This window comes from Lissotriton helveticus, chromosome 3_1 (assembly GCF_964261635.1).
Source record: "Lissotriton helveticus chromosome 3_1, aLisHel1.1, whole genome shotgun sequence".
NCBI classification, from domain to species: Eukaryota; Metazoa; Chordata; class Amphibia; order Caudata; family Salamandridae; genus Lissotriton; species Lissotriton helveticus.
In genome coordinates, this window is record NC_136061.1 from 983,684,748 (window position 1) to 983,708,354 (window position 23,607).

The window sequence follows — 23,607 nt, forward strand, 5'->3', positions numbered from 1 at the left end:
ATGCCTCCATAAGGTGTGTATTAACCTCAGCTGATATAGCTGCCGGAGAGGTAAACACCTCTATTCCCTCTGTTGCCACTCTTGGCTGTGTGTTACTGGCTTTAAGCCAGAAGTCCAACGACATTGGCTCAACCTGCCGTTTAATGGCAAGCTCGTCTTCGGCCCCCAGTTTGATGAGATGTTGATGAGATGTTGAACAAAAAAAGAGAAGGACACACATACAGCTAAGTCCATGGGTGCTCTTCAAGTACCACCAACCAGGGGCTTCTTTCGCAGACATCACGCAAAGAGCGAGTTGAAAGCTACCTCCACCGACCCAACACAGTTATACCAGAAACAGCAGCTGGACTGTCACCAACCAGGAAGTAGGGGATACAAATGAGGCACTAACTCCAAGGGCTGAGGCAGAGGCATGTCCTTCAAGGGAGCCTCCATCTCCAATTATTAAGTTGCCCCAATGACACTACACCTATATAGAGGAAGCTCCAACGATATTTTCTCCTCCAAGTTGAAGTCACCACAGACCGTTGTTTTCTATTTATTACCAGCCATGGCTACTGCTTCGTGATCACTTCAACCCCACAAAACATCCCACCCCACACACACACTAACCTTAGCCCAAACCACCTCGCCCCATACAGGAGGAGGTACAAGCTCTTCTTCTCGAAGGGGCCATTGAGCCAGTGCCCCCCTGACACCGGGGCAAAGGCATCTACTCCGTTAACTACCTCATCCCAAACACTGTTCCCCATGACCAATACTAGATCTCAGGCTTCTTAACAGATACATCATCTTAGAACATTTCCAAAATGGTCATCCTGCAAGATGGCATTGCCCTGCTGCAGTAAAGCGGCTTCATGCCCGCACCTGACCTGAACAAGCCTACTTTTACATCCCCATCCATCTGCCTCATCAAGAGTCTTCACCAAATGCCTCACAATGGTCTCAACCCACCACAGATAGGAAGGGACCCATGTCTTCCTTTACTTTGATCAAGAGTGGAGGCAGAGAGGAGTGCCTAGCCAACATCCAAGCTGCTATTTCCCTGCTCCATAGCTTGGGGATTACAGTCAATGCCACGTAGTCCCAACTCCAGCTTTTTCAGATCTAACCCTTTCTGGGGTCTATCCTACACTCAGTCTCAGCCAAGGCCTACACAATAGATCAAATGGTGGGGGCATTTCAGCAGCTAGCCACTCTGTCCTCTCACAGTTTGAACAGTGGTGCACCTCCTAGGTATGATGGGCTCATGTATAGCCATAGTCCCCCCACGCAAGGCTCCTCTGCTAAAGAAGCCTACAGCTGACCTATCTGACCTCAGAACTACCGACCCATCTTGCTCCTCCCCTTTCCGGCAAAGGTACTAGAGAAAGCCATCAACTGCCAACTCACAGACTACATGAAGTCCAACCACTTGCTTGACACCTCTCAATCTGGCTTCTGCCTGAACCACAGCACAGACACAGCCCTCATAGCTACCGATGACATCAGATCCATCTACGACTACTGCAGATCCGCAGCCAATATACTCCTTGACCTGTCAGCGGCCTTCAACACAGTCTCCCACCATCTCTTCATCAAAAGACTCAACCACATTGGCATCCACTGCAATGCTCTCAAGCTGCTATCCTCTTTCCTCACGGACACACCCAAAGAACTCACCTCCCACCATACACCCATGGCCCCAGGGTTCCTCACTCAGCCCAACACTGTTCAACCTCTACATAACCCCTCTGGCCCCCATCACTCGTAGCCATGGTCTCAGCATTGTCTCATACGACGACGATACCCACCTTATACTCTCCCTCACCAAAGACACTGACTCCACCAGGTCAAGACTCCAGGACACCATGACCAACGTCGCAGACTGGATGAAAGCCAACTGCCCCAGCTCAATGCCAACAAAACCGAAGTTCTCCTCTTCTGTAGACCCCCCCTCACCGTGGGATGATTCCTGGTGGCCCCTACCCTTCACCGACCCACACTCGCAACCTCGGAATCATCATCGACTGCAAACTCTCCATGAGATGCCAGGTCAAATCTTCTGCCTCCACCTGCTTCAATGCCCTCAGTATGCTCCGGAAAGTCTTCAGATGGACCCCCTCTGACGCCAGGAGAACTGTCACCCACACCCTCATCACCAGTCGACTAAACTACAGGAATGCTCTCTACGCCTGAACCACCACCCACCTCATCAATCGCCTCCAAACAATGCAGAACGCAGCAGCAAGAATCATCCTAGATCTGCACAAACAAGCGCACTTCGCGCCCCACCTCTGTAGCCTGCACTGGCTCCCCGGCAAGACGAGATGCCACTTCAAACTTCTCACTCACGCCTACAGAGTCCCCTACAACACCGGACAGTAATACCTGAACAACTGCTCGACCTTCCGCCGGCCTACCAGATACCTGCAGTCTGCTGCCCTTGCCCTCACCACTGTCCCAAGCACTTGATCCAAAAGTCGCTCCTTCACCCACCCTACACCCAAAGCCTGGAGCGACCTCCCCAGCTACCTTGGAACATCAACATGCTGAGTTCAGGAGCAGACTCAAGACTTTTCTGTTCGTCTAGACCATCCAAACCAGATCTAGTTTGATTAAAAGCCAGCACCCATCACTATCTGCAGTGGTAGAACAGCAAACGTATAGCGGGGGAAGGCCCTTCGCAGACCCAATTCTGCAAATGACCATGACAGCAGACCTATCACTCACTGGGTGGGAGGTGCAGCTAGGTGACATGACAGTCCAGGGTCTTTGGCCACTTCACCAGCGAGGTCTACACATCCACCATCTGGAACTTTTAGGCATACACCTGACCCTCAAGACTTTCAGGCTAAGGTAATCCTTGTGCGAACATTCAAAATGACCTCCATGTTGTACAGAAATAAGGCTGCACTCACTCGCTGCAGCTGTCAGCACTGGCGCAGTAATTTTGCCATTGAGTGAGCCTTGGCAGGTGGGTGTGGACAACGATTTTGCAGACCCGATCAGCAGGACACAGCATCTAGTTCACAAATGGGAGTTCCACCCACAAGTCCACTCCTGTACTTCCATCAGTAGGGGATCTCAGACTTAGACCTCTTGGCACGTGTGAAAATGCAAAATGCCTAAACTTTGCCTCCAGGTTTCCACACCCCTTGTCCATGGGCAATGTTCTATGGACGATGAGGTCAGGGATCTTTGCACACGCTTTCCTCCTCTTCCACTTCTACCATATGTGGTGAAGAAACTGTGGAACACATTCCTCAGCCTCATCCTTATGGCTCCTATGCGGGCCAGGCAATCCTGGTTCTAAACCCTTCTAGAAATGTCCATTGCTTCACACGAGAGGATTTCCAACAGGCTGGACCTTCTCACACAGAACCACGGCAGACTCTGACATCTAGTTATCTGGCTCCTAAGGTCCTAGAGTCTGGTTACCTTAACGTGCCGCAAGAGTAAATGAATATACTAGAGTAAGCTCAAAGGCCCACCATGCATACCTGCTATGCCGCTAAGTGGAAGAGGTTTGTTGACTATTTTACATTAAACTACATAAACCCTCCTAAATCAGTGATCGAAACATAATTTGTTATCACTTACATTTGGAGAAGTCAGAGACAACCTGTACCTTGATTCAGTTACACCTAGCTGCTATTGCCGCATATATGCAGGACGGGGAACACTCACTCTTTAGAATCCCTGTGAATAAAGCCTTCATGTAAGGTCTTAAATCCGTCATCCCACCCAGGGTGCCAATGGCGCCCATTCTGGAACCTCAACATTGCCCTCACCAAAGTCGTGGGCCTTCCTTTCCAACCATTATACTCTTACCCTTTATAGTTTCTTTCCTGGACGTTTGCCTTCTTAGTAGCCATATCGTCTCTTAGGTGTCATTGTGAGCTACAGGCCCTTACACTGCAAGAGCCTTTCTTCCAGGTCCACAATGACAGAGTTTTCCCTAGACCCAATAACAAATTTGTACCCAAGGTTGTGTCCCCTTTTCACCATAACCAAACAATTGAGCTCCCAGAATTCTTCCCCCAGCCTGACTGGGTAGCAGAGAGAGCACTACACACACTTGATGTTAAGCGTACTTTACCGTCTGTAAAACACGACAACTTTTTGTTGCCTTTGCACAGCTTCATAAAGGTAATTCCATATTAAAGGCAGGTATAGCCAGGTGGATTGTCAAATGCATCCAAACCTGCTACCTTGGAGCCAAAAGAACCCTACCTGCCTCCCAAACCTCACTCCACCCGCAAATAGGGCACCACTAAGGCTTTCCTTGGGAACATACCCATATCTGACATCTGTAAAGCTGCCACATGGTCAACTCCACATTAGGCCTGGACGGTAATTTCTGTTCCGTTCGTGGAATTTGCAGAATTCGGGTAATTTCGCGGTCCGCGGAAAACGCGAAATTGCCCACAGTTCTGCATTCCGCGACTTCGCAAAATATTTTGCTTGTTCGCATTCTCAAATGCGAGGTTCCTGGGATATTTCCCCCGAGCACGCAAGCGGCGACTGCGAACAGTAAAAAAGCATCGCGAACAAGCAATTCCGCGTGTTCGCGGAATTTCTGCGTGTTCGCTGAGATTTTTTTAACGTTTCGCGGAGATTTGAGTAACGCAATTCCGCCCACCCCTACTCCACATACCCCCACAGAAACATTGTGTGGATATTCTTGCTGTGCAACAGGCTAGAGTTGGTCAAACTGTCCTGAGTACTCAGTTTCAGACCTATGCACCATCCTCTGGCTAGCCACTGCTCAAGGGAATGCTGCTTTATAGTTGAAGCAGAACATGTGAATCTGCGGCCACGTATGCTACCAACAGATTATGTTACTTACCCCGTAAGCATCTGTTTGTCGTATGTAGTGCAGTAGATTCAAATGCACCCACCGCCTCCCCGAAAGCCAGTATTTGGTACAGATATCTTCAACCCCCGTAATTATTTTAATACCACAGATGGTCACTATGCTAACCTACTCACTACTCCATACCTACTCTCACCCTACTCTCTCATATCATTTCATTTCACTAGCTGTGCGGAAAACAATTTAGCTATAGAATAGGAGCCCATGCGCGTTCACAACAAGAGGAAGAGTCACTGATACCTCATGATTAGAAATACTTCTTCAAACAAAAATAATTTTTTTTTTTTTTTTTTTTTTTTTTTTGAAGACCTTTATTGTAGGTACAGAGGTAAAACACAGCTTTTGTGCCTACAACCCAACGTGTCAGGCCGGCAGCAATAGTACGTAGATCGAGCATAAGTCCGGATCTTGGGCACAGTGCCAGTTACTTACACAGCATGTCGCCTACAACCCACTTGGGCCGGCCGCGATAACTGTTATAACAAGCTGTAGAATAAAGCGTATTACTGCAAGCAACCTATCCGTCATTATCAATTCGTACTTTCTTGAGGTCTAATTTTAACTTTTTGTTGTACTTTAAACATTAACAACAACTCTTAACAATACCCAGGAGGTCAGTCCCATTCCCTAGTGAGCTCCCCGTCGGGGGTGTGTGGTAGTCAGGTTCACCGGACTCCAGGTCCGGCGTGATGTGGCTCTGAGCAGTATAGCGGGTGTGCGTGTGGTTGCATACCTTGGTGAACGGTCAGTCATGTGCTTCCCACTGGGGGAGGGGGCGCGGGGGGGGCTATGTGTATAGTCTGTGCCTGTCTCCTGCCATGGGGGCGATGTTCCTCCCTGAATGCCAAGACATATGAATGCGCGGGGGAGGACAGGAAGGGGGGGGAAGAGGAGGGAGGGTGAGGGAGGGGGGGAGGAGGGAGGAGATTTGCCTGGCCAAATCACTCCGCTAGTGGTCCATAGCTCCGACATTCGTGCGCCCCAGGAATGGTCTGCGGACTACCCCATACATCTCCCCCGTTGGCTCTAGGAATCGCGCGTAGAGGAGCATTGCAGGCAATAAATCCCAGCTAGGTGCCCTCTAGCAGGCGGGTGGCGGAAGTGCCTTGTCTCGTCCTCACAACTGAGGGGAATCGTCGTGCAGTCCGCCAGACTGCCCAACGTGCCCTGTTTCCCCCTGGTCCTCAGCACCCGCTTCAGCAGTAGACTGGGCGCGGAGTAGATAGGCGGCGAGCGGGCCCCATAGGTCCTTGGGTCTCGATTTATGTGGCAGCAGGTCGGCATAACTGTGTAGCTGGTCTTGCCAGGTTGACATTGTCGCCAGCCATAGTTTGAATTTGGGGGCACGACCGCGGCCCCATCTGCACGCCACATGGCGCTTCGCAAGTAGGAAGCCCATTGCGGTGAATTTCCGGAATCTGTTATTTGCTGCAGCGGGTAGCCCCAGCAATGCAACCTTGGGACAAGTGTCTAATTCTATCCCTATCATTGTGGACATGGCCTCGGTCACCTGCGTCCAGTACAGTGCGACCCCTGGGCATGACCACGCTAAGTGCATAAAGTCGGCTCCCGCTTGTCTACATCTGGCGCATCGATCATCTTCTCGAAGACCAAATCGGTAGAGCTTGGCGGGGGTGTAATAGAGGCGGTGGAGAAATTTATAGTGGATCAATCTAAGGCGAGCATTTCCCGTCACCGATACTGTATGGGAGCAGCTGTCTTCCCATTGTTCGTCTGTAAGGGGAGGATCTAGGTCCGCGGCCCAGTCTCTTCTGGCACGCAGTTCCGGGGGAGCGGAGGAAGCATACGTGTGCTTGTAGAGCGTAGAAACAACGTGTTTCGGGGTGTCCTGTTGTAGCAGTGCATGCAGGGGCGCAAAGGTTTCTGGCTCGTCCGGGAACTCCAGTGTGACAGATTTGATATTCTGTCGGAGTCGCGTGTAGAGGAATGAGTCCATAATAGAAGGCGTTTGTTCCCCGAAAAATTGAGCCTGTGTACGGAACTGGCCGTTCACGTATAAATCTCCCCACTTGCAAAGGGCCAGTCTGGAGAGCAGTTTACGGCCTATTTCCTCTCGGGCAATACTCACTCTAGGGTCATGTGCCAGAATCGTTCTGGGGGAATACATAAGGGTCACCCCATACGCTCCGCAATCCTGCGCCATGCCCGCACTGTACAGTCAACCGTGGATGGGTCTCGATCTGTGACACTAACCTCCTTATAAAGGTACCCCGATGGTTTTTCTGGTCTCATATATCCGTCTTCCACAGCAAGGTGCGCCATGAAGGGCGGGGGGTGAAGCCAGTAGGACGCGAAATGGCCCTGTGCGCAATCGTAGTATAATCGGAAGTTCGGCACTTCAAACCCGCCTTGGTGGTAAGGTAACATTAGCGTCGCCAGTTTTAGCCGAGCTTGTTTCCCCCCCATATAAGTCTGGAGATCAGGGACTCCAGCGCCTTAAAGAAATGCGGGCCAGGACTATAGGGAATATTGGTGAATAGGTAAAGCAGCTTAGGAAGAATGACCATTTTGATCATGGATACTCGCCCTGCCATGGACAGCGGCAGATGAATCCATTTCGTTATGCTGTCCGCTAATTTATCTAGAACCGTACCGTAGTTCGCCCTGATCAGTGCATCCCGGTTCCTAGTCACGATGACCCCCAGGTATTTTATCTCATCTTGCGCCCATTCGAGCGGGAAGTCAAGGGGGAACTGGGGAGTGCTGTCAGTGAGGGGAAACAAGGCTGATTTGGACCAATTGATTTGTACCCCCGCTATCGCTCCAAACTTGGTAATTTCGCGCAGTAGGGGATTGAGGTTATCTCGCGGTTTATGTACGTATAAGGTCATATCATCCGCGTATAAGGAGATGAGCAGCTGTCGTTCCGGGTAAATCAGGGACCTATGGTTGTGATGCTGGCGAAGTTTGGCCGCCAGGGGTTCGATTGCTATCGCAAATAATACTGGAGATAATGGGCAACCCTGTCGGGTTCCTCTGTGTATCTCGAAGGGTGAGGAGCGAGACCCGTTTAGGAGTACCGAAGCTCGTGGTTTGGTGTACAGTAGTTTGATCCAATCCAAAAAGCTGAATGGAGTACCCATCCTTTCCAGTAACTCCAAGAGGTAGTCCCATTCCAGGGAATCGAATGCTTTGGTAGCATCTAAAAATATTGCTGCCGCTTCACAGTTGGGATCTATATCTTGCATGACCGCCTGTAGGGTACGGAGATTGTGCGAAGTCGCACGATTCGGGACAAACCCCGCCTGATCTGGGAGGACCAGCCGTTCCATAAGAAGATTCAGGCGAGTCGCGAGTACTTTAGCAAGTATTTTAACGTCAGTATTTAAAAGCGACAGGGGCCGGTAGGAGTCACATAGCTCCGGGGGTTTACCTGGCTTAAGCAGTGACGCTATCAGTGCCTCTCTCATACTGTCGGGCAGTGCTCCTTCCTCGAGAGCCGAGTAATATACCTGCTTCAGTATGGGGGCAAGTATGTGGATGTAGGTTTTATAGAAATCTATCGGCAGTCCATCTGATCCTGGAGCTTTGCCAGATTTCATGGACATAATGGCGTCCTTTATTTCATCGAGCTCAAGTTCAAGGTGTAAGAATTTCTGTTGCGTCGGGCCCAACCATGCTATAGCCGTATCTGCAAGGTATGTATGGAGCACCAGAGGCTCTCGCCTTTGTGAGGAGTACAGTGCCCTGTAGTGGTTCGTAAGCACCCGGAGCTGTCCAGGTATATCCCTCTGAGGCACCTGGTGTTCGTCGCACAGGGAAGTGACATATCCACTGTGTCTAGGAGGTTTTACAGCCGTGGCCAGGGCCTTTCCCGGCCTGTCTCCCTCCCCATAGATTCGCGCCATGTAGGGTTTGCCTCGGAATTGACATTCTCTCTCCGCCGCTTCCGAATACTCAGTGATCTTTTCCCTGAGCCTAGCCCGCTTCTCATATTCCTCCGTGCCGCCAGCTACATCCCTCTCAAGTGTGCGTATCTCGGACTCCAACTTGCGTAGCTCTCCCCGCAGGGATTTGAGTACACCCCCTCCCTTGGAAATACACCAGCCCCTAACGGTGACTTTGAAAGCCACCCAAACAGTAGTAAGGCTGCTAACAGAGTTAATATTGCGGTCAAAGAAGTCTTGTATGTCCAGCTCCAGCTCTGACCGAAAGGCTGAGTCTGCAAGGTGCGCGGGGTTGAGGCGCCAGCTTAAATAAGGGGAGACTTCATGGGGGACGCGCAGAGTAAGGAGGACAGGTGAGTGGTCTGAGAAAGTACGGGCCAGGTGCAAGGCGTTAATTACCCAGGGTGCGAGGCCTGCCGGAAGGAAAATGTAGTCTATGCGAGCCCAGGTAGAATGAACTGCGGAGTAGTGAGTACCTTGGCGCGTGGTGGGGTGCGTATGTCTCCAGGCGTCAACTAAATGGTGATCTTCCAGTATGCCCAGTAGGGAGCGTTGGGTGTTGGTGTAGTGTGCCGATTGCGGGTGTGATCTGTCAAGAACAGGCTTTACGGCTGTATTGAAGTCCCCCCCAAGTATTACATGAGCTATGCCCAGTGTTTGAATTTTGCCCCACATCGTGAGCAGTGCAGACGGGTCATCAGTGTTCGGGCCGTAATAGCATGCAATAATCACTGTATGAGAGTACAACTTCCCCCAGACCATGCAGTATCTCCCCCCACTGTCCATGTCTGTGCCTGCTGGAGTAAAGCCTACCCCTCTACGCACAAGGATCGTGACCCCTCTTGCATAACTGGAGAAAGACGAAAAGACTCTGCACGAGGCCCATTTGGATGCGAATAGGGGGGTCCCATTTGGCAGTAGGTGAGACTCCTGTAGAAGAGCTATAGTCACTCCATGTCTGTCCAGGTACCCCAAAATTTGCCTTTTCTTTCTAGGGTTATTTAGCCCTCGCACATTCCATGACAATACCTGGAGCTGTAGCCCAGATGGCGGATCCGTTACGTCACCCATCCCCGCAATGACATATAAACTGAGCAAGTAGGTGTAGCAACAAGCATCGCACAAGTAATTGCAGATTGACAACTTAGGACATTTCCCAGCCCTCCGCCCTGGGGCCTCCCCCTCCCGGGGCTCACCTTCAATAGGCCAAAAACAGTGTAAGGAACTAGTCGACCTCCCAATCCTATCCACCCCCCGGTAACCCCAACTGACCGGGTCAACAACCACCCCACAACACTGAAATGTCCGCCCTCCACTAGAGTATCAAGTGGACTGATAATCGTTGAGGCAGTGCTGACGTTCCTCCCTCCAACTCCGGCTACCCCAACTTGCCGGGCATTCAGAACCCATCCCCCCTCCCACAGTCCAAATAGAGCCAAAATCAACATCAGAACTACAGTAACCCTGACCCCAGAAGGGGGAAAGGTGTTATGGGGATCGCCCATTGGAGGCGTAATCTAAGAGGCGCCAGACCTGCCCACCACCTCCTTACTTGCACCCACTGGCATCCGGGACAAGGCCCAGACTTCGGCCGTGGGACGGAGGTGGGTGATCCGGCACTTGTCCATGTTGTAGATCGGTGACAGATAAAATCTGCAGTGGTACCACACCAGAGAGTGTTGCATCTAGTTCAGCAGAGGGCTGCTGCCGGCGGTGGTACCTCGATGAGTACAGGACTATCTTGATTAGTCTTGTTGGGATAATGGAGATTGTGACCTGGACCGTCGCTCCTCCCTCTCCTCTCGGAGTCTTTCCTTCCGTTGCTGCTTGAGAAAGTCTTCCACCTGTTGTGGGTTGGTAAAGAAGTGGTGAGTGCCCCGGTGTGTGATCTTTAGCTTCGCCGGATAAAGCATGGCATATGGGATTTCATGGGTTTGTAGTTTCTTTTTAACTGCGGCGAATTTGCGTCTTGCATCTTGTACTGAGGGGGTGAAATCAGGAAAGAAGGACAGCGTTGCGTTGCCATAGGTTACTGTGCCCAGCTCCCTTGCACGACGAAGAACTGCCTCTCTGTCCCTGTAATTCAGGAAGCGGGCGATGATAGGGCGCGGAGGCAGCCCAAGAGGAGGAGGCGCAGCAAGTGAACGATGTGCCCGTTCCACTATTAGATGTGGGGAGAAGGAGTCTTTCCCGAACAGTTCCACCACCAGTTTTTCCATGAAGATCTCCAGTTTGCCAGTGTTCGTTGTTTCTGCAAGGCCCAGGACGCGGATGTTGTTGCGCCTGGACCTCGCTTCTAAATCTTCATTTTTATCCGCAATTACCTTGAGCAATTTATCCATTTGCGAAACTTGCTTGGTGGTCGACGTCGCCCCGTCCTCCAACGTAGAGATCCTGTCCTCTGCCTCTTTGATGCGGGAGTCATGCTGTTCCAGTCTCGTCACGACACTATCCATACGGGTGTTAATGGTGTCGATCTTGGCGTCAATGGTCGATAGGCTCTGCTTCATGCCAAGTAGGAGCGTCTTCCAATCGTCGTCTTGGGGGGTCGGCGCGGCGGGACTCCCCTCCGCATCCGGCATCCCTTTTGCCGGTTTTTTAGACTCAAACGGAATCTTGGACTGCCTGGCATCGTTGCGCCCCATGTCGCGTCTCGGAGTCCGGGCCGCCGCTAGTGAAGAGGCCGCCAGTATTCCGGGTAGAGGAGATGGGTATATGTTAGGTGCAGGTAGACACTCGCCAGCAGCAGTTCACTGGGGCCTGTTATAGGGGTGACCAGCGCCGTGAAGCCTCTCCTCCGTCTATTTTATCTTCCAGAGGAAATCCCCCAGTACAGGGTCAGAAGGCGGTAGGACTGATCGGTCAGAGTTCACTGGACTCCCCTGGAGAGGGGGGTCCGTCGTGTCCCAGGCAGGGAGCCGGTTCAGCTTGGTAGAATGGCCTCTGCCACCTCAGGGGCTCAAGGCCTGTACACAGTTGACAGCGACTCGAGGGCCTGCGGGGGCTCCGGCTAGGCCAGGAATTTTCGCGCCTCCAATGGTTTTGCAGAGCGGGACCAGGCCGAGCGTAGGAGCGTGTGCCTGGGGGTTGCGGGGCTAAGTGCGGTGAGCAAGTCTCCTCAACATTACCGGCCGAGCCGATGCAGGTACCACAGGCTCAATGGGGGTGTTGCGGTATTTTAGCAGGGTGTGGGCATGAGATTCCCTGGGCCGGGCCGCCCACCGGGAGTTAATGCAGCATGAAGTGTGACTGCTCTCACCCCTTCTACGTCCATACGTTCCGCTGCAGCACCACTCGCCCCAAAGGTCCGGTCCGCCCTCCGTGATAGAAGCAGCTCGAAGCGCGTCAGCCCGCACCTCCTCACCGTCTGTCTGCTCCGCTGCTCCCAGGTGCTAGAAATGGACAGCGCGGCTCCCGGCCGCAAGGAAAGCCGTTTGTCGTGTCCTCCGCCGGCGTTTCACACCGGGATCGCCTCCGTAGTGTTTTTCAAGGTCGGCCACTGGGGGGGGAGGAGAGGGGGGGACCAGGGCCCAGACTGCAGGTCAATATCCATCGACGTCTTTGGAGAGGCCGCAGATCCCCGGTCTGTCCCAGTCAGCAGACCCGGCTGGCAGTCTCCTACGCAGCGTCGCCACCTCCCGCTCTCAGATCCCCGGCGTCTCTCCAGGCAAGCCGCTGCGCAAATCGAGCGAATGTTACACCGTTGTATGCAGGATCTCTCAACGGAGCCAGTTTGGAGGATTTCGGTCCAGTATCACCGATCAGGATGCTGTAGGATAATGAATAATGCCAGGTCGGGCGGGAGCCTCACTCCAGTGCGGCCATCTTGGTTTGGCGCCACCTAGCGCCTCTAAACAAAAATAAGTTGACCCCAACACTAGATGGCAGGAGAATACAAATGCTGACAGGGTAAGTAATAATCTTTATTTACCAAGTATGTAAAAAAAATAGCTACAACTAAAATAAGCAGAGAGAAAAGGTGGCGCTGATACCTTCGGAGAGGAGATACGACCCCAATTTTTTTTTACATTTCCTACACACTAGTTTTACAATGACAATGGAAATAAGGCCCGTTTTATCCTCTGCAGATGCACTCTGGTTGACTAAGAATTTCAGACTTTGTTGGGTCCCAGCGTTTTTGCTAGAGCTTTTTCTCAGTGGAATTGTGTTTGTGTGAGAGGTACACATATGAGGACTCTGGACCCAAATCGTAAACTGGTCTATGCTAGGGACCACACTGAACAGTTGACAGGAATGAAGCCTGAGAAGATGAGTTATCAGTATCCAAGAATATAAAAGGTGTCCCACAACCATTCCCTATGTCTAACAAGCATATGCAATGCAATAGGTCTCGCATTTACACGAGTTTAAGCTATTGGCATTGTAAATGACCATGCCTTTTATTTGTGTTTTAAAAACCTAAACATAAATAAAAGGTATTGTCAGTTCCAATGCCAATAGCTCAAACTTGCGTAAATGCGAGACCTATTCCATTGCAAATGCTGTACAGAACCAAAGGCATAAGGTCAGCAACGTGAGACATTAGAGCGCGGTGTCCGTGAAACGGGCGCCGCGCTCAATCACAATGTTTTTAAAAGTAAAGAAACTATGGTACCCAAATAAAGTTGAACTGAACTGAACTGAAAAGTAAAGAAACAGAGCGCAGTGTCCCTGAAGCGAGCGCTGTGCTCAACATGAAAGTTAAAAAAAAATTGTAACTGAGAGCAGTGTCCTTGGGCGCCACGCTCAGCATGCAAGGTAGAGCAGCATAGCGGTCTATAAAAAAAGCAGCTGCCATTGTCCTGTGTGGGCGCTCTTCAAATACAAATAACAGCTGCCATGGACCCCATCAGTGTCAATAAACAAAATAGTGCTCACCCACTAGATAAAGCAGACTGTGTAACGAGCCAAGTAAAAGGTCCAGTCGTTATGGGAGGTAGCAAATCAAGACAAGGCGGTACCAAGGAGGGACTAATAAGCCTAATTACGAATCAGAAGCCAGCATTTACGAAGGACAATAGCACTAGCTAAAGACAAATATGGGCAAAGAGCGGGCGGGGTTTCCATTGCATACTCCAATACAGCATGCCTCGCAGCGCAAGCACGGCTGCATCTAGGCTTGACCTAAAAATCCGCCACTTGAGCTGCAATAATTTCACCTCAATGAAGCCTGAGGACTCTGAAATGCCAGGTTTACCAGAGCACTAGAAGTCTATGTCTATGGATCTGTTTGCTTCAGTCAAGATTACTTTGTTTTGGGGTCAAGCACAAGACCTGGAGAATTAACACTCTGAAGGCATTGCCTTCCCTAGTTCCTACTCTGAACTCGGCTTAAGTGTGTATCTTTGATCAGGCCCTTCCATGTCCAATGGATATTAACAAATCAGAATGGAGACTTCATGGAGATCCGCAGGAGATTCTTTGGACCCAATTCTAGAACCTGCCTGTCAGTGGACTGCTAATGGATCCCACTGTGGACGTTGTAGGAACTTTCTATCATCGCAGCCCTTCAAGGAGACCAAAAGAAAGGAGTCACAAGGACTTGGGGAACTACATACTGGCCACAAATTGCAGCAGACATGCCTTGAATGGCCACAGATGCTACAGGATTCACTGGCATCAATATTACAATACTATATATTGCTTGAGCAGTAGACATACTATAGTAGCGTGTTTTTCAGGTGTGAGTTTTGTAAACCCACTTAGCATAGTTCCTATGCTTCAAGGACAATGAGGGCATGATGTTCTGGGTTATACTAAACCATTGGGTCTTGTGCCCTTTACCTCACTCCTCCCCCAGGGCTCATTTCCTAATCTGGTGTATATAGGGTTGCCTCTTCCAACAGCTGGTTCTGGCAAGAGCCTGAAACTTCTGCGAGGTGGCCAGAACCGATGACTGCCTTCCCTGAACCAAAGAAGTGGAGAGCTAGGGAATAGCGGGCCCCCTAGGCATGATACCCGGAGGCACCTGGGGGACTCAAGAGGATGCTGTGGGCTGACGTGAGAAGAAAGAAGCAGCAGGGGTCAATCTGGGACCCTGTGGGCGGCCACTTCGGGCCTGATTACGCCCCCGGCCCATCGCTGCATAGCGGTCCCATCTGGCCACAAGTAAGGAGAGAGCAAGCGCCGGAGCAGGCCTGGGACTCAGCTGGGATGTGCGGGAGGACAACCCCCCTGCAGTGAGAGACGGTGAGCTGGTTCTGTGGGGGGAGAGGACCACTACAGCTCCTAGTTTACCGGGTTGTACCCCAAGAGGCTATCGGAGAGGCCCCGGGCCACTACGGCACCCTTGAAAGGAAGCGGTGAGCGTTTTTGATGTAAAATGGTGGGTGCCCATTAGAAAGGAGGGATGCCATACCACTCTTCATCCACGGGTTGCCGCGGCAGGGGTCCTCATGCCCAAGTAGACAGGGGGGCTCCCTAGAACAACTGGCAGCGACCCATCAGCCCACAACTTGGCGCTTAACTACACAGATGGGTCAGTCCATGGTCATGGCTACCGGCCGAATGGAACACCAGAGGAAGAATCTCTTGCCTGACCCCACGATGGCCGCCACAGTGGTCCTTTTCCACGATGAGTTACAACTCTCACATTGGTGAGATGACCCACAGGCTTACTCTGAATGGAACACCAGGGGCACCATTTGTTTGCTGACTGTTGCACTGTACCCGCCATTCGGGAAACATCCTTTACGACGCAACTTTTACCACGCAGTGCCTTTACAACACAGGATTTACAACGCAAGTCATTACAACGAATTGCACTGGGGCGCGCTCTAGGATAGGTAATAGTTTAATTTACTATCCAACACCTTCCCTACTATCCACGGGGACTGGAGTTGGAATAGTAAATTAAACTATTCACTATCCAGCACCCCCCAACGCAAGTCGTTGTAACGACTTGCGTTCTAAATCCTGCATTGTAAAGGCATGCGTAGTAAAAGCATGCATTGTAACAACGTACATCCCGCCATTCGCTTCTTGTACCTGCCTGACTCTAACATAGTGGCCGCAATTTCCTCATCCGTACCTCACCTACCCTCACCCTGAGATGGAGGACGAGGCGGACAGCGCCTCCCAGTAACACCGGGACTGATGTCTTCTATGGTACTATGAAGCCCCACTGGCTGAAACTTTAACTGTTTGTAATTACTGTGGAGCCCGTGTACCTATGGGCGCTGCCTGGTGGAGCTGTCCTACGCAGCTATAGCGGAGTCTGGGTCTGGGTCACCCCCTTGGCCGTCACCTACCCAGCCGGACATCGGACATTGTTTGTCACGGTTCTTCACGGTTTTATCTGTCTCTCTCCTCGACTGCTTTGTTCCTCCTGGAGTACTTTCTCCCTTCAGATCTACCTGACTCTGTCTGCTTTCCTCTCCCCTATTTACCTTTCCCCTACTACCTTCCATTCCCATATGACCTGTGTCTTGGATATGCTACGTGCTAATTATCTTATATTATTGTGTAAGCTCACGTTTTTTCTCCTGAGCATATACTGGTAACTGCAAATAGAACTGATGTAACTATAGAACAATGCCCTGAAACAATGTCCTTTCTCATGTAAAGCGCTCTGATACTTCCGGGTCTAGCCAGCGCTATATAAAACTTTTCAAATAAATAAATAAATAAATAAAATAAATCAGAGACTCCTACCTGACCTTCAATCTTCTGCCCTCTCTAGGGAGACGCTGCTCCAGGGCTTGGAGTACTGCCGCAGGGTGCAGCGACCAGATGGATCCTGGGAGGGGTGAGTTCATTCCAGGCCTGGAGTGTAGCGGCATGTGTTATTTGATTGTTGAGGGTGTTTGCATTCTTAACAGCTATAAGAAGAGTTCTCTGCAGATGCTGTTTCATTAGATTGTATTTTCCACCAGCTGAGTGTATAAATAGTTTACTAATAGCTGTGGGTTTGTATTGCTAGCACCTGGGTTTGCAGTAGGAGTGAGTGTATTTTCTGCCGATTGCCTATATGTATGATAACTTAGTCTATATGTTAACAATGATTCTCTGTGTGGGTGGGATTGTATTTTACCAGTAGCTTGGTCTGGAAGGTACGTTGATACATTGTTTCAATAAAGGCTCAAATTCAACTTGGATAAACCATAGAGTCATGGTCATCAAATAAATCTCCCTTGCAGGGAACCCATTGGGTTTATAAAAGAACCCTCACCCATCAACCTAGTTGGTGGCATGCTTCATCATTAGGTTCCCACCCAAGGGGCCGAGTGCCTCCTAGGTGTGCTTCGAACGTCTGATTTCAGCGGAGCTGGTTTGATTTGGAGTGAGGAAGTGAATAATGTGAAAGTGAAAATGTTAAATCTACCTCCAGGATACCAGAATCTTTACTATGCACTCCCTGGAGTAGGGTTAAAAAGAGTCATTGGATGTGAATGAGAAGATTTGGTATCACTTGTCCCAAAAGTAGTGAGAATGGTTTATATGTTTCAGCCAATATGCTCCAATTTGATTGGCTTTCTTCAGGATGAGTGGCTCAGGGTGAGCTTGCCCAGAGCAAGTGTAATCTATGCACACATGCTAAGGTGTGTATAGGAGAAATCAGTGCGTAAAGTACGAAATTCACCATTGGTTAAAAAAATTGGAGAATATTGGCTGAAACATGTAGACCATTTCACTTCGACCATTCTCACCATTTTTGGGACATGTGAGACCATATCTCCTCACTTACGTCCAATGACTCTTTTTAACCCTAACCCAGAGACTGCATAATACAGTTTCTGGTATCCTGGAGGTCGGTTTAAAATTTTCAGGTCACGTTACTCACTACCCCACTCAAAATCACCACTCTCCTTTAAAAAAAAAAGTCAATAGTTTCAATTCTGAGGACGCCCAAACTTGTTGTTTCATATTGTTTGCCCTGGCTCTTCTCTTCCATACAGGCTCACTGCTGTTGCTCGCTGCTCTTGCTCCTCTGAATTTTGGCCCATCTCCAACCTCCTCACTCGCCGATCCTGGATCTCGGCCCCCTCCTCCTCTTTCCTCTCTCTCTGGCCTCTCCCGCGCTTACTGTTCCTGTCTCCTATTCATTCATCTTCCTCATCCAATTTACCACCCTCTCTTCATCTCGCAGACATACTTCCTCGTGCGCCTTCTGAGAAGGCTGATCCAGTTCTCTTTGGTTCGGGTCTTATTTTTTTTAATTATTGTTTGTCAATTCTGCATTTTGCACGGGGTGACAAATGCTGACATGGGACTGCAGTATGCGGAGGGCCGTGATTTATTATAAATGCAGAATAAGCTTCCAGCTCGCTATTTTAAACCTGTGTGCCCCCTCCCTGATCGGCAGTTACTCCAGCCCATAAAAGAAAATGGCAGCGGAACTCCAAGTTCTTTTATTTTAGCTCTCTAACTGACGAGATTGTTGTTTCTGAATCTGATAGAGGAGAAATTCCCTGCGAGAAAGCAGTAGGATCATTTTGGGTGCTGTAAAGGAAATGAGGAAACAGTCCTAAACTAGTTGAGGAAGTCCTTCTCAATGGCAGTTTACAGGCTCTTCTCGAAGTGGAAATTAGGCCCGGTACAATTTTTATTTTGCCATCGTAATCGACATAATTTTGGGAATTTCTCTTTACTCCCGATTTGCAAAATACTCGAAATTATGCCATTATGCCATGTTGTGTAATTATGCTGCCATAATAGCGTGGGAACACAAGAGCAATGCAACCAATCAGAGCACAACTGGCTGTTGCTTGTGGAAATTGTGGTTTTCTCTCTATTTTTATCGCAAAATGCTTCCTTGCACCAAAAAGTGACTCAAGGATGGAATTCACACTAATACACACACAACCCCCCACACACAAAACCCCACACACACTGCACAGGAGAAGAGAACAGGGAGTTAGAGAAGGAGGTGGGGTGAAGGAGAACAGCAGATCAGCACAGGAGAAGAGAAGCGAACAGGGAGTTAAAGAAGGAGTTGGGGTGGACGAGAGCAGCAGATCAGCACAGGAGAAGATAACAGGGAGTTAAAGAAGGAGGCGGGTGGAAGAGAACAGCAGTTCAGCACAGCAGAAGAGACCAGGAAGTTAAAGAAGGAGGTGGGGTGGATGAGAGCAGCAGATCAGCACAGGAGAAGAGACCAGGGAGTTAAAGAAGGAGGTGGGTGGAAGAGAGCAGCAGATTAGCACAGGAGAAGAAAACGGGGAGTTAAAGAAGGAGGCAGCGTGGAAGAGAGCAGCAGACCAGAACAGCAAAAGAGAACAGGAAGTTAAAGAAGGAGTTGGGGTGGAAGAGCGCAGCAGATTAGCACAGGAGAAGAGAACTGGTAGTTAAAAAGGAGGCGGGTGGAAGAGAGCAGCAGATCAGCTCGGGAGAAGAGAAGAGAACAGGGAGCTGGAGAAGGAGGTGGGTGGAAGAGAGCAGCATAACAGCACAGCAGAAGAGAACATGGAGTTAAAGAAGGAGGTGGGTGGAAGAGATCAGCAGATCAGCACAGGAGAAGCGAACAGGGAGTTAAAGAAAGAGTTGGGGTGGAAGAGCACAGCAGATTAGCACAGGAGAAGAGAACTGGTAGTTAAAAAGGAGGCGGGTGGAAGAGATCAGCAGATCGGCACGGGAGAAGAGAACAGGGAGTTAGAGAAAGAGGCAGGTGGAAGAGAACAGCAGATTAGCACAGGAGAAGAACACGGAGGAAAAGAAGGAGGCGGGGTGGAAGAGAGCAGCAGATCAGCACAGGAGGAGTGAAGAGAACAGGGAGTTAAAGAAGGAGGTGGTGGAAGAGAGGAGCAGATCAGCACAGCAGAAGAGAACAGGCAGTTAAAGAAGGAGGTGGTGTGGAAGAGAGCAGCAGATTAGCACAGGAGAAGAGAACAGGGAGCTAGAGAAGGAGGCGAGGTGGAAGAAAGCAGCAGATCAGCATAAGAGAACAGGGAGTTAAAGAAGGATTTGGGGTGGAAGAGCGCAGCAGATTAGCACAGGAGAAGAGAACTGGGAGTTAAAAAGGAGGCGGGTGGCAGAGATCAGCAGATCGGCACGGGAGAAGAGAACTGGGAGTTAGAGAAAGAGGCAGGTGGAAGAGAACAGCAGATTAGCACAGGAGAAGAACACTGAGTTAAAGAAGGAGGCGGGGTGGAAGAGAGCAGCAGATCAGCACAGGAGAAGAGAAGAGAACAGGGAGTTAGAGAAGGAGGCAGAGTGGAAGAGAGCAGCAGATCAGCACGGGAGAAGAGAAGAAAACAGGGAGTTAGAGAAGGAGGTGGGTGGAAGAGAGGAGCAGATCAGCACAGCAGAAGAGAACAGGGAGGTAAAGAAGGAGGTGGTGTGGAACAGAGCAGCAGATTAGCACAGGAGAAGAGAACAGGGAGGTAGAGAAGGAGGCGGTGGAAGAGAGCAGCAGATCAGCTCTGGAGAAGAGAAGAGAACAGGGAGTTAGAGAAGGAGGTGTGTGGAAGAGAGCAGCATAACAGCACAGCAGAAGAGAACATGGAGGTAAAGAAGGAGGCAGGGTGGAAGAGAACAGCAGATCGGCACAGGAGAAGAGAACAGGGAGTTAGAGAAAGAGGCGGGTGGAAGAGAACAGCAGATTAGCACAGGAGAAGAAAACAGGGAGTTAAAGAAGGAGGCGGGTGGAAGAGAGCAGCAGATCAGCACAGGAGAAGAGAAGAGAACAGGGAGTTAGAGAAGGAGGCAGGGTGGAAGAGAGCAGCAGATCAGCATGGGAGAAGAGAAGAGAACAGGGATTCAGAGAAGGAGGTGGGTGGAAGAGAGGAGCATTAACAAGGTATGAAAGACTGCAGGTCTGTAGCAGGAAATGTTTGTTTTAATATCAGGGAAATCACCACTAAAAACTGGATCAACAGACCATGAAACACGTTCACAGACATAAATAACGGATAATATGCTGACCTGTGAAACCAGCCCTTTGGGCACTGCGTTATTGCCCTACAAGCCAGTCCGACCTTGTTGGTAGTCTTGAAAGGTCATTCCCGTCGGGAGTGTATCCCTGTAAAGGTTTTAAACCAACTCTTTGGATCAGAGTTTGTTTGTTGAGGGAATGCTTGTGCTTTGTAGTGTCAGTGCTAACAAATTACGCTATCTTCGTTGGCATTGCCTGAAGAGCGGGAGTTATAGCCATCCATCACCATGCACCCCTATGGAACAGGACAGAAAGGTTTGTCAAAAGAAAGAATACCCCCCACATGAATACAAAGGAATGTTTCATTTGACTTAAAAATGAGAAGGCCTCATTCTGATTGTGGGTTTTGTTTAAGCTTCTAATGGAGCATATACCAAAAACAGCTATGTGGAGAGAGTAGCCGTCCCATTTTTTTTAGTAAAAGCTTAGTGCCAAATTCACATTCTTTAAATATTCTTGTAAGCCAGCAAATCTAAAGGAAGAAAGCCGATTTAATTTACTCTTCTGTCACCCATGCGAGAGCCGACAGTTTTTTTAACTAACACATGAAAGCTGGATTTATTCTGAATTATTTTGTTGTTGAGGAGGAGCTGTGTCGACGCGTGTGCATTCCTGCACAGTTTGGTAGGCTAGCATAAGATGACAGATAACCTTTTAACTGCTGAAGGTGTGACTCGGTGAAGGGAAGGCTATATCATGATGAAATAAATTGCTATGAAATGAAAGAGCGAGAGACTGTGTGAGCAAGTGTACCTTGTACCAAGTGTGTGCTTTTCGTTCCGCAAGCATAGCTCTGCAGACACTGTCACACTGCTAGCCACTCACTACGTACCTGTGGGAGGTGTTCTGAAGCATGATACACAAGGGTCCGGCTGAAGACTGTGGCACATGCACAATTTGAAAGGCACTGGGCGAGAGGTAGTACACTACTGGGAAATTGTGCATGGACTTTGGCAGCAAGCGGCCACAGAGTGCCGAACCTGGAAGCTCAAGAGGCATTGGTGGCAGCACCTCCTCCTCCTGACTCTGGGGTTTTAACAAGCCAGTTGTATGTTTTTTTTTGTCTTCGATTTGTACATAATTAAAAAATTATCTTTTTTTTACAACAATCAACTTTTGCAGAGAAAAAGTTTCATCAGCTTCAGTGGCACAGCGAGATCGCCCGAAGGCACACAGCATTAAAATGTGCAACGGAGATTCAGACATGCTCACAGTGAACACTTGACAAAGTGCACACGCTTTCCGAAGCGTTTTAAACAAGCAATGGCAGTGTGTGCGAACAAGCAACAGAGGTGTGTGTGCAGCACTTACACAGCTTCATTCACCTCAAGGCACAAACTCTACTGAGTGTTGGCGTTGGGTCTGTGTGCCTTTCAAAAATAAAATGCAGCTATATGTGGGGTAAAGAAAAAAAAGTAAAACAATGGCGAGCATGTCCGGAAACTGGAGCCTGTGTAAGGGGAGGGATGCATGGATTGGAGAGAGGCAGGCTGTACAGGAGCAGAGTTTAGCAGCGATGTTGGGAAAGAGTCTACCAAGAGATGTGTAGCACGAGCAGTGGGAGGAGCCGGGAGGCGGGGCACATGTATACACGTAGTAGGATGAGGTTTCAGATTTATGTTTTGGGAGGGCTATATCGCAGTCCGGAGAGGGGTCTTACAAAAAAGCAGAGTGTGTCATGTTGTTTCCGGGGAGATGTAAAGGTGCGGGGAGAGTCTGAGGTTACGTTAACATAAAAATAATAAAACCGGGCGCCGTGGTAGGCAGCGCGCGCCCAGGCACATTCATTAAATAAACAACAAAACAATGCATCGGAAACATAAAACAAGGCTACTGTAAACAAGCACGGTAGGCTTTCACTTTTGTTCAGAAAAAAAAACGAGAAAGGTGCAGAGAACGCCGAACAACACACGGCTTCCCCGCGAAATGGATTAAAAAAAAACAAGCTCTCGGCATTGCTGCGGCGGGAGGGGGGGGCGCGGGGGAGCGGGAGCGCATTCCTTTGAAGTCTGATGGGGGAGCGGCTTGGGTGCGGGTTCCTTTGAAGTCTGATGCCGAGGCTCAGACAAATAGTGGTGTGCGAGCGGCTTCCTTTGAAGTCTGGTGCTGAGGCATGGTGATGATGTGCACGCGCATAGCTCACATGAACTGTACGCGATCCGCAGCTAGGTAGACTTTTCTTTTCCAATTACTATAATCTCGCCTCTTTATCCATGCGGGATAGAATAGGCGAGACCTAAAAAGGCACTGGAAAGAAACTGTGTTCGAAGACTTGAAGTGAACCAAATGAGAGAGGCAGGAAGAGTATGTGAGAGATTGAGAGAGAGGGGTAGGAGATGGTACGAGAGAGAGGGACGAGTGGGAGGGGCACCTGGGGGGAGAGGTGGACCAGTGCATAGCACAAGGAGGAATAGAAAGGTAGCACTGGTCTTTAGTGCATCTACTGTCGCTGCGTTCTATCAGGGTAGACAGTAAATAAAGTGGGGTTCAAAGTGAGAGCTTAGCACCTACACAACCTATTGTGAAACGCGCTGTGTAAGTATTCCACACATAAAATGGTGTTCACATCAGCTATCTCGTTGCTGATCACCCCCAAGTCTAAGAGTCAGAAACCTCTACAATCATGGCATCTTTAACCCTCCACCCATGCTTTTCCTAGACAACATACTCCTGCTCATGCTCCAGAATATGTTATGTCATGTTATTTTACCTATATTTTTATATCGTTATCACCCTGCACCATATCCTGGTGCTGAGCAGGTATGTGCCTAGCCTAACCTAGGACAGAGCTTTATTTGAAAAGGCAGATCTTCAGCTTCTTGGGAAATTCAAGAACAAGTGGAGGCTCTGTACATGAGCTACGGACTGTGTTGTATAAAAAACACAAATACAAACCAGTATTTATGAGAGGCAATATGTCTGGCCTTGGCCAACTAGTGTGATGATTTTAATTGGGAGCATTTGCCATA

The 23,607-nt window shown here is 49.7% G+C and overlaps 1 protein-coding gene across 1 annotated transcript in view; it reads left to right on the plus strand.

The window, feature by feature from the left end:
- The window catches only part of LOC144824194 (lanosterol synthase-like), a 227,102-nt gene that overhangs the window by 196,144 nt on the left and 7,351 nt on the right, over positions 1–23,607 (plus strand). Inside the window, exon 16 of the mRNA XM_078683350.1 lies at positions 16,448–16,513. Within this exon, the coding sequence (XP_078539476.1) occupies positions 16,448–16,513 (66 nt within the window). The remainder of the gene's footprint in view (positions 1–16,447; positions 16,514–23,607) is intronic.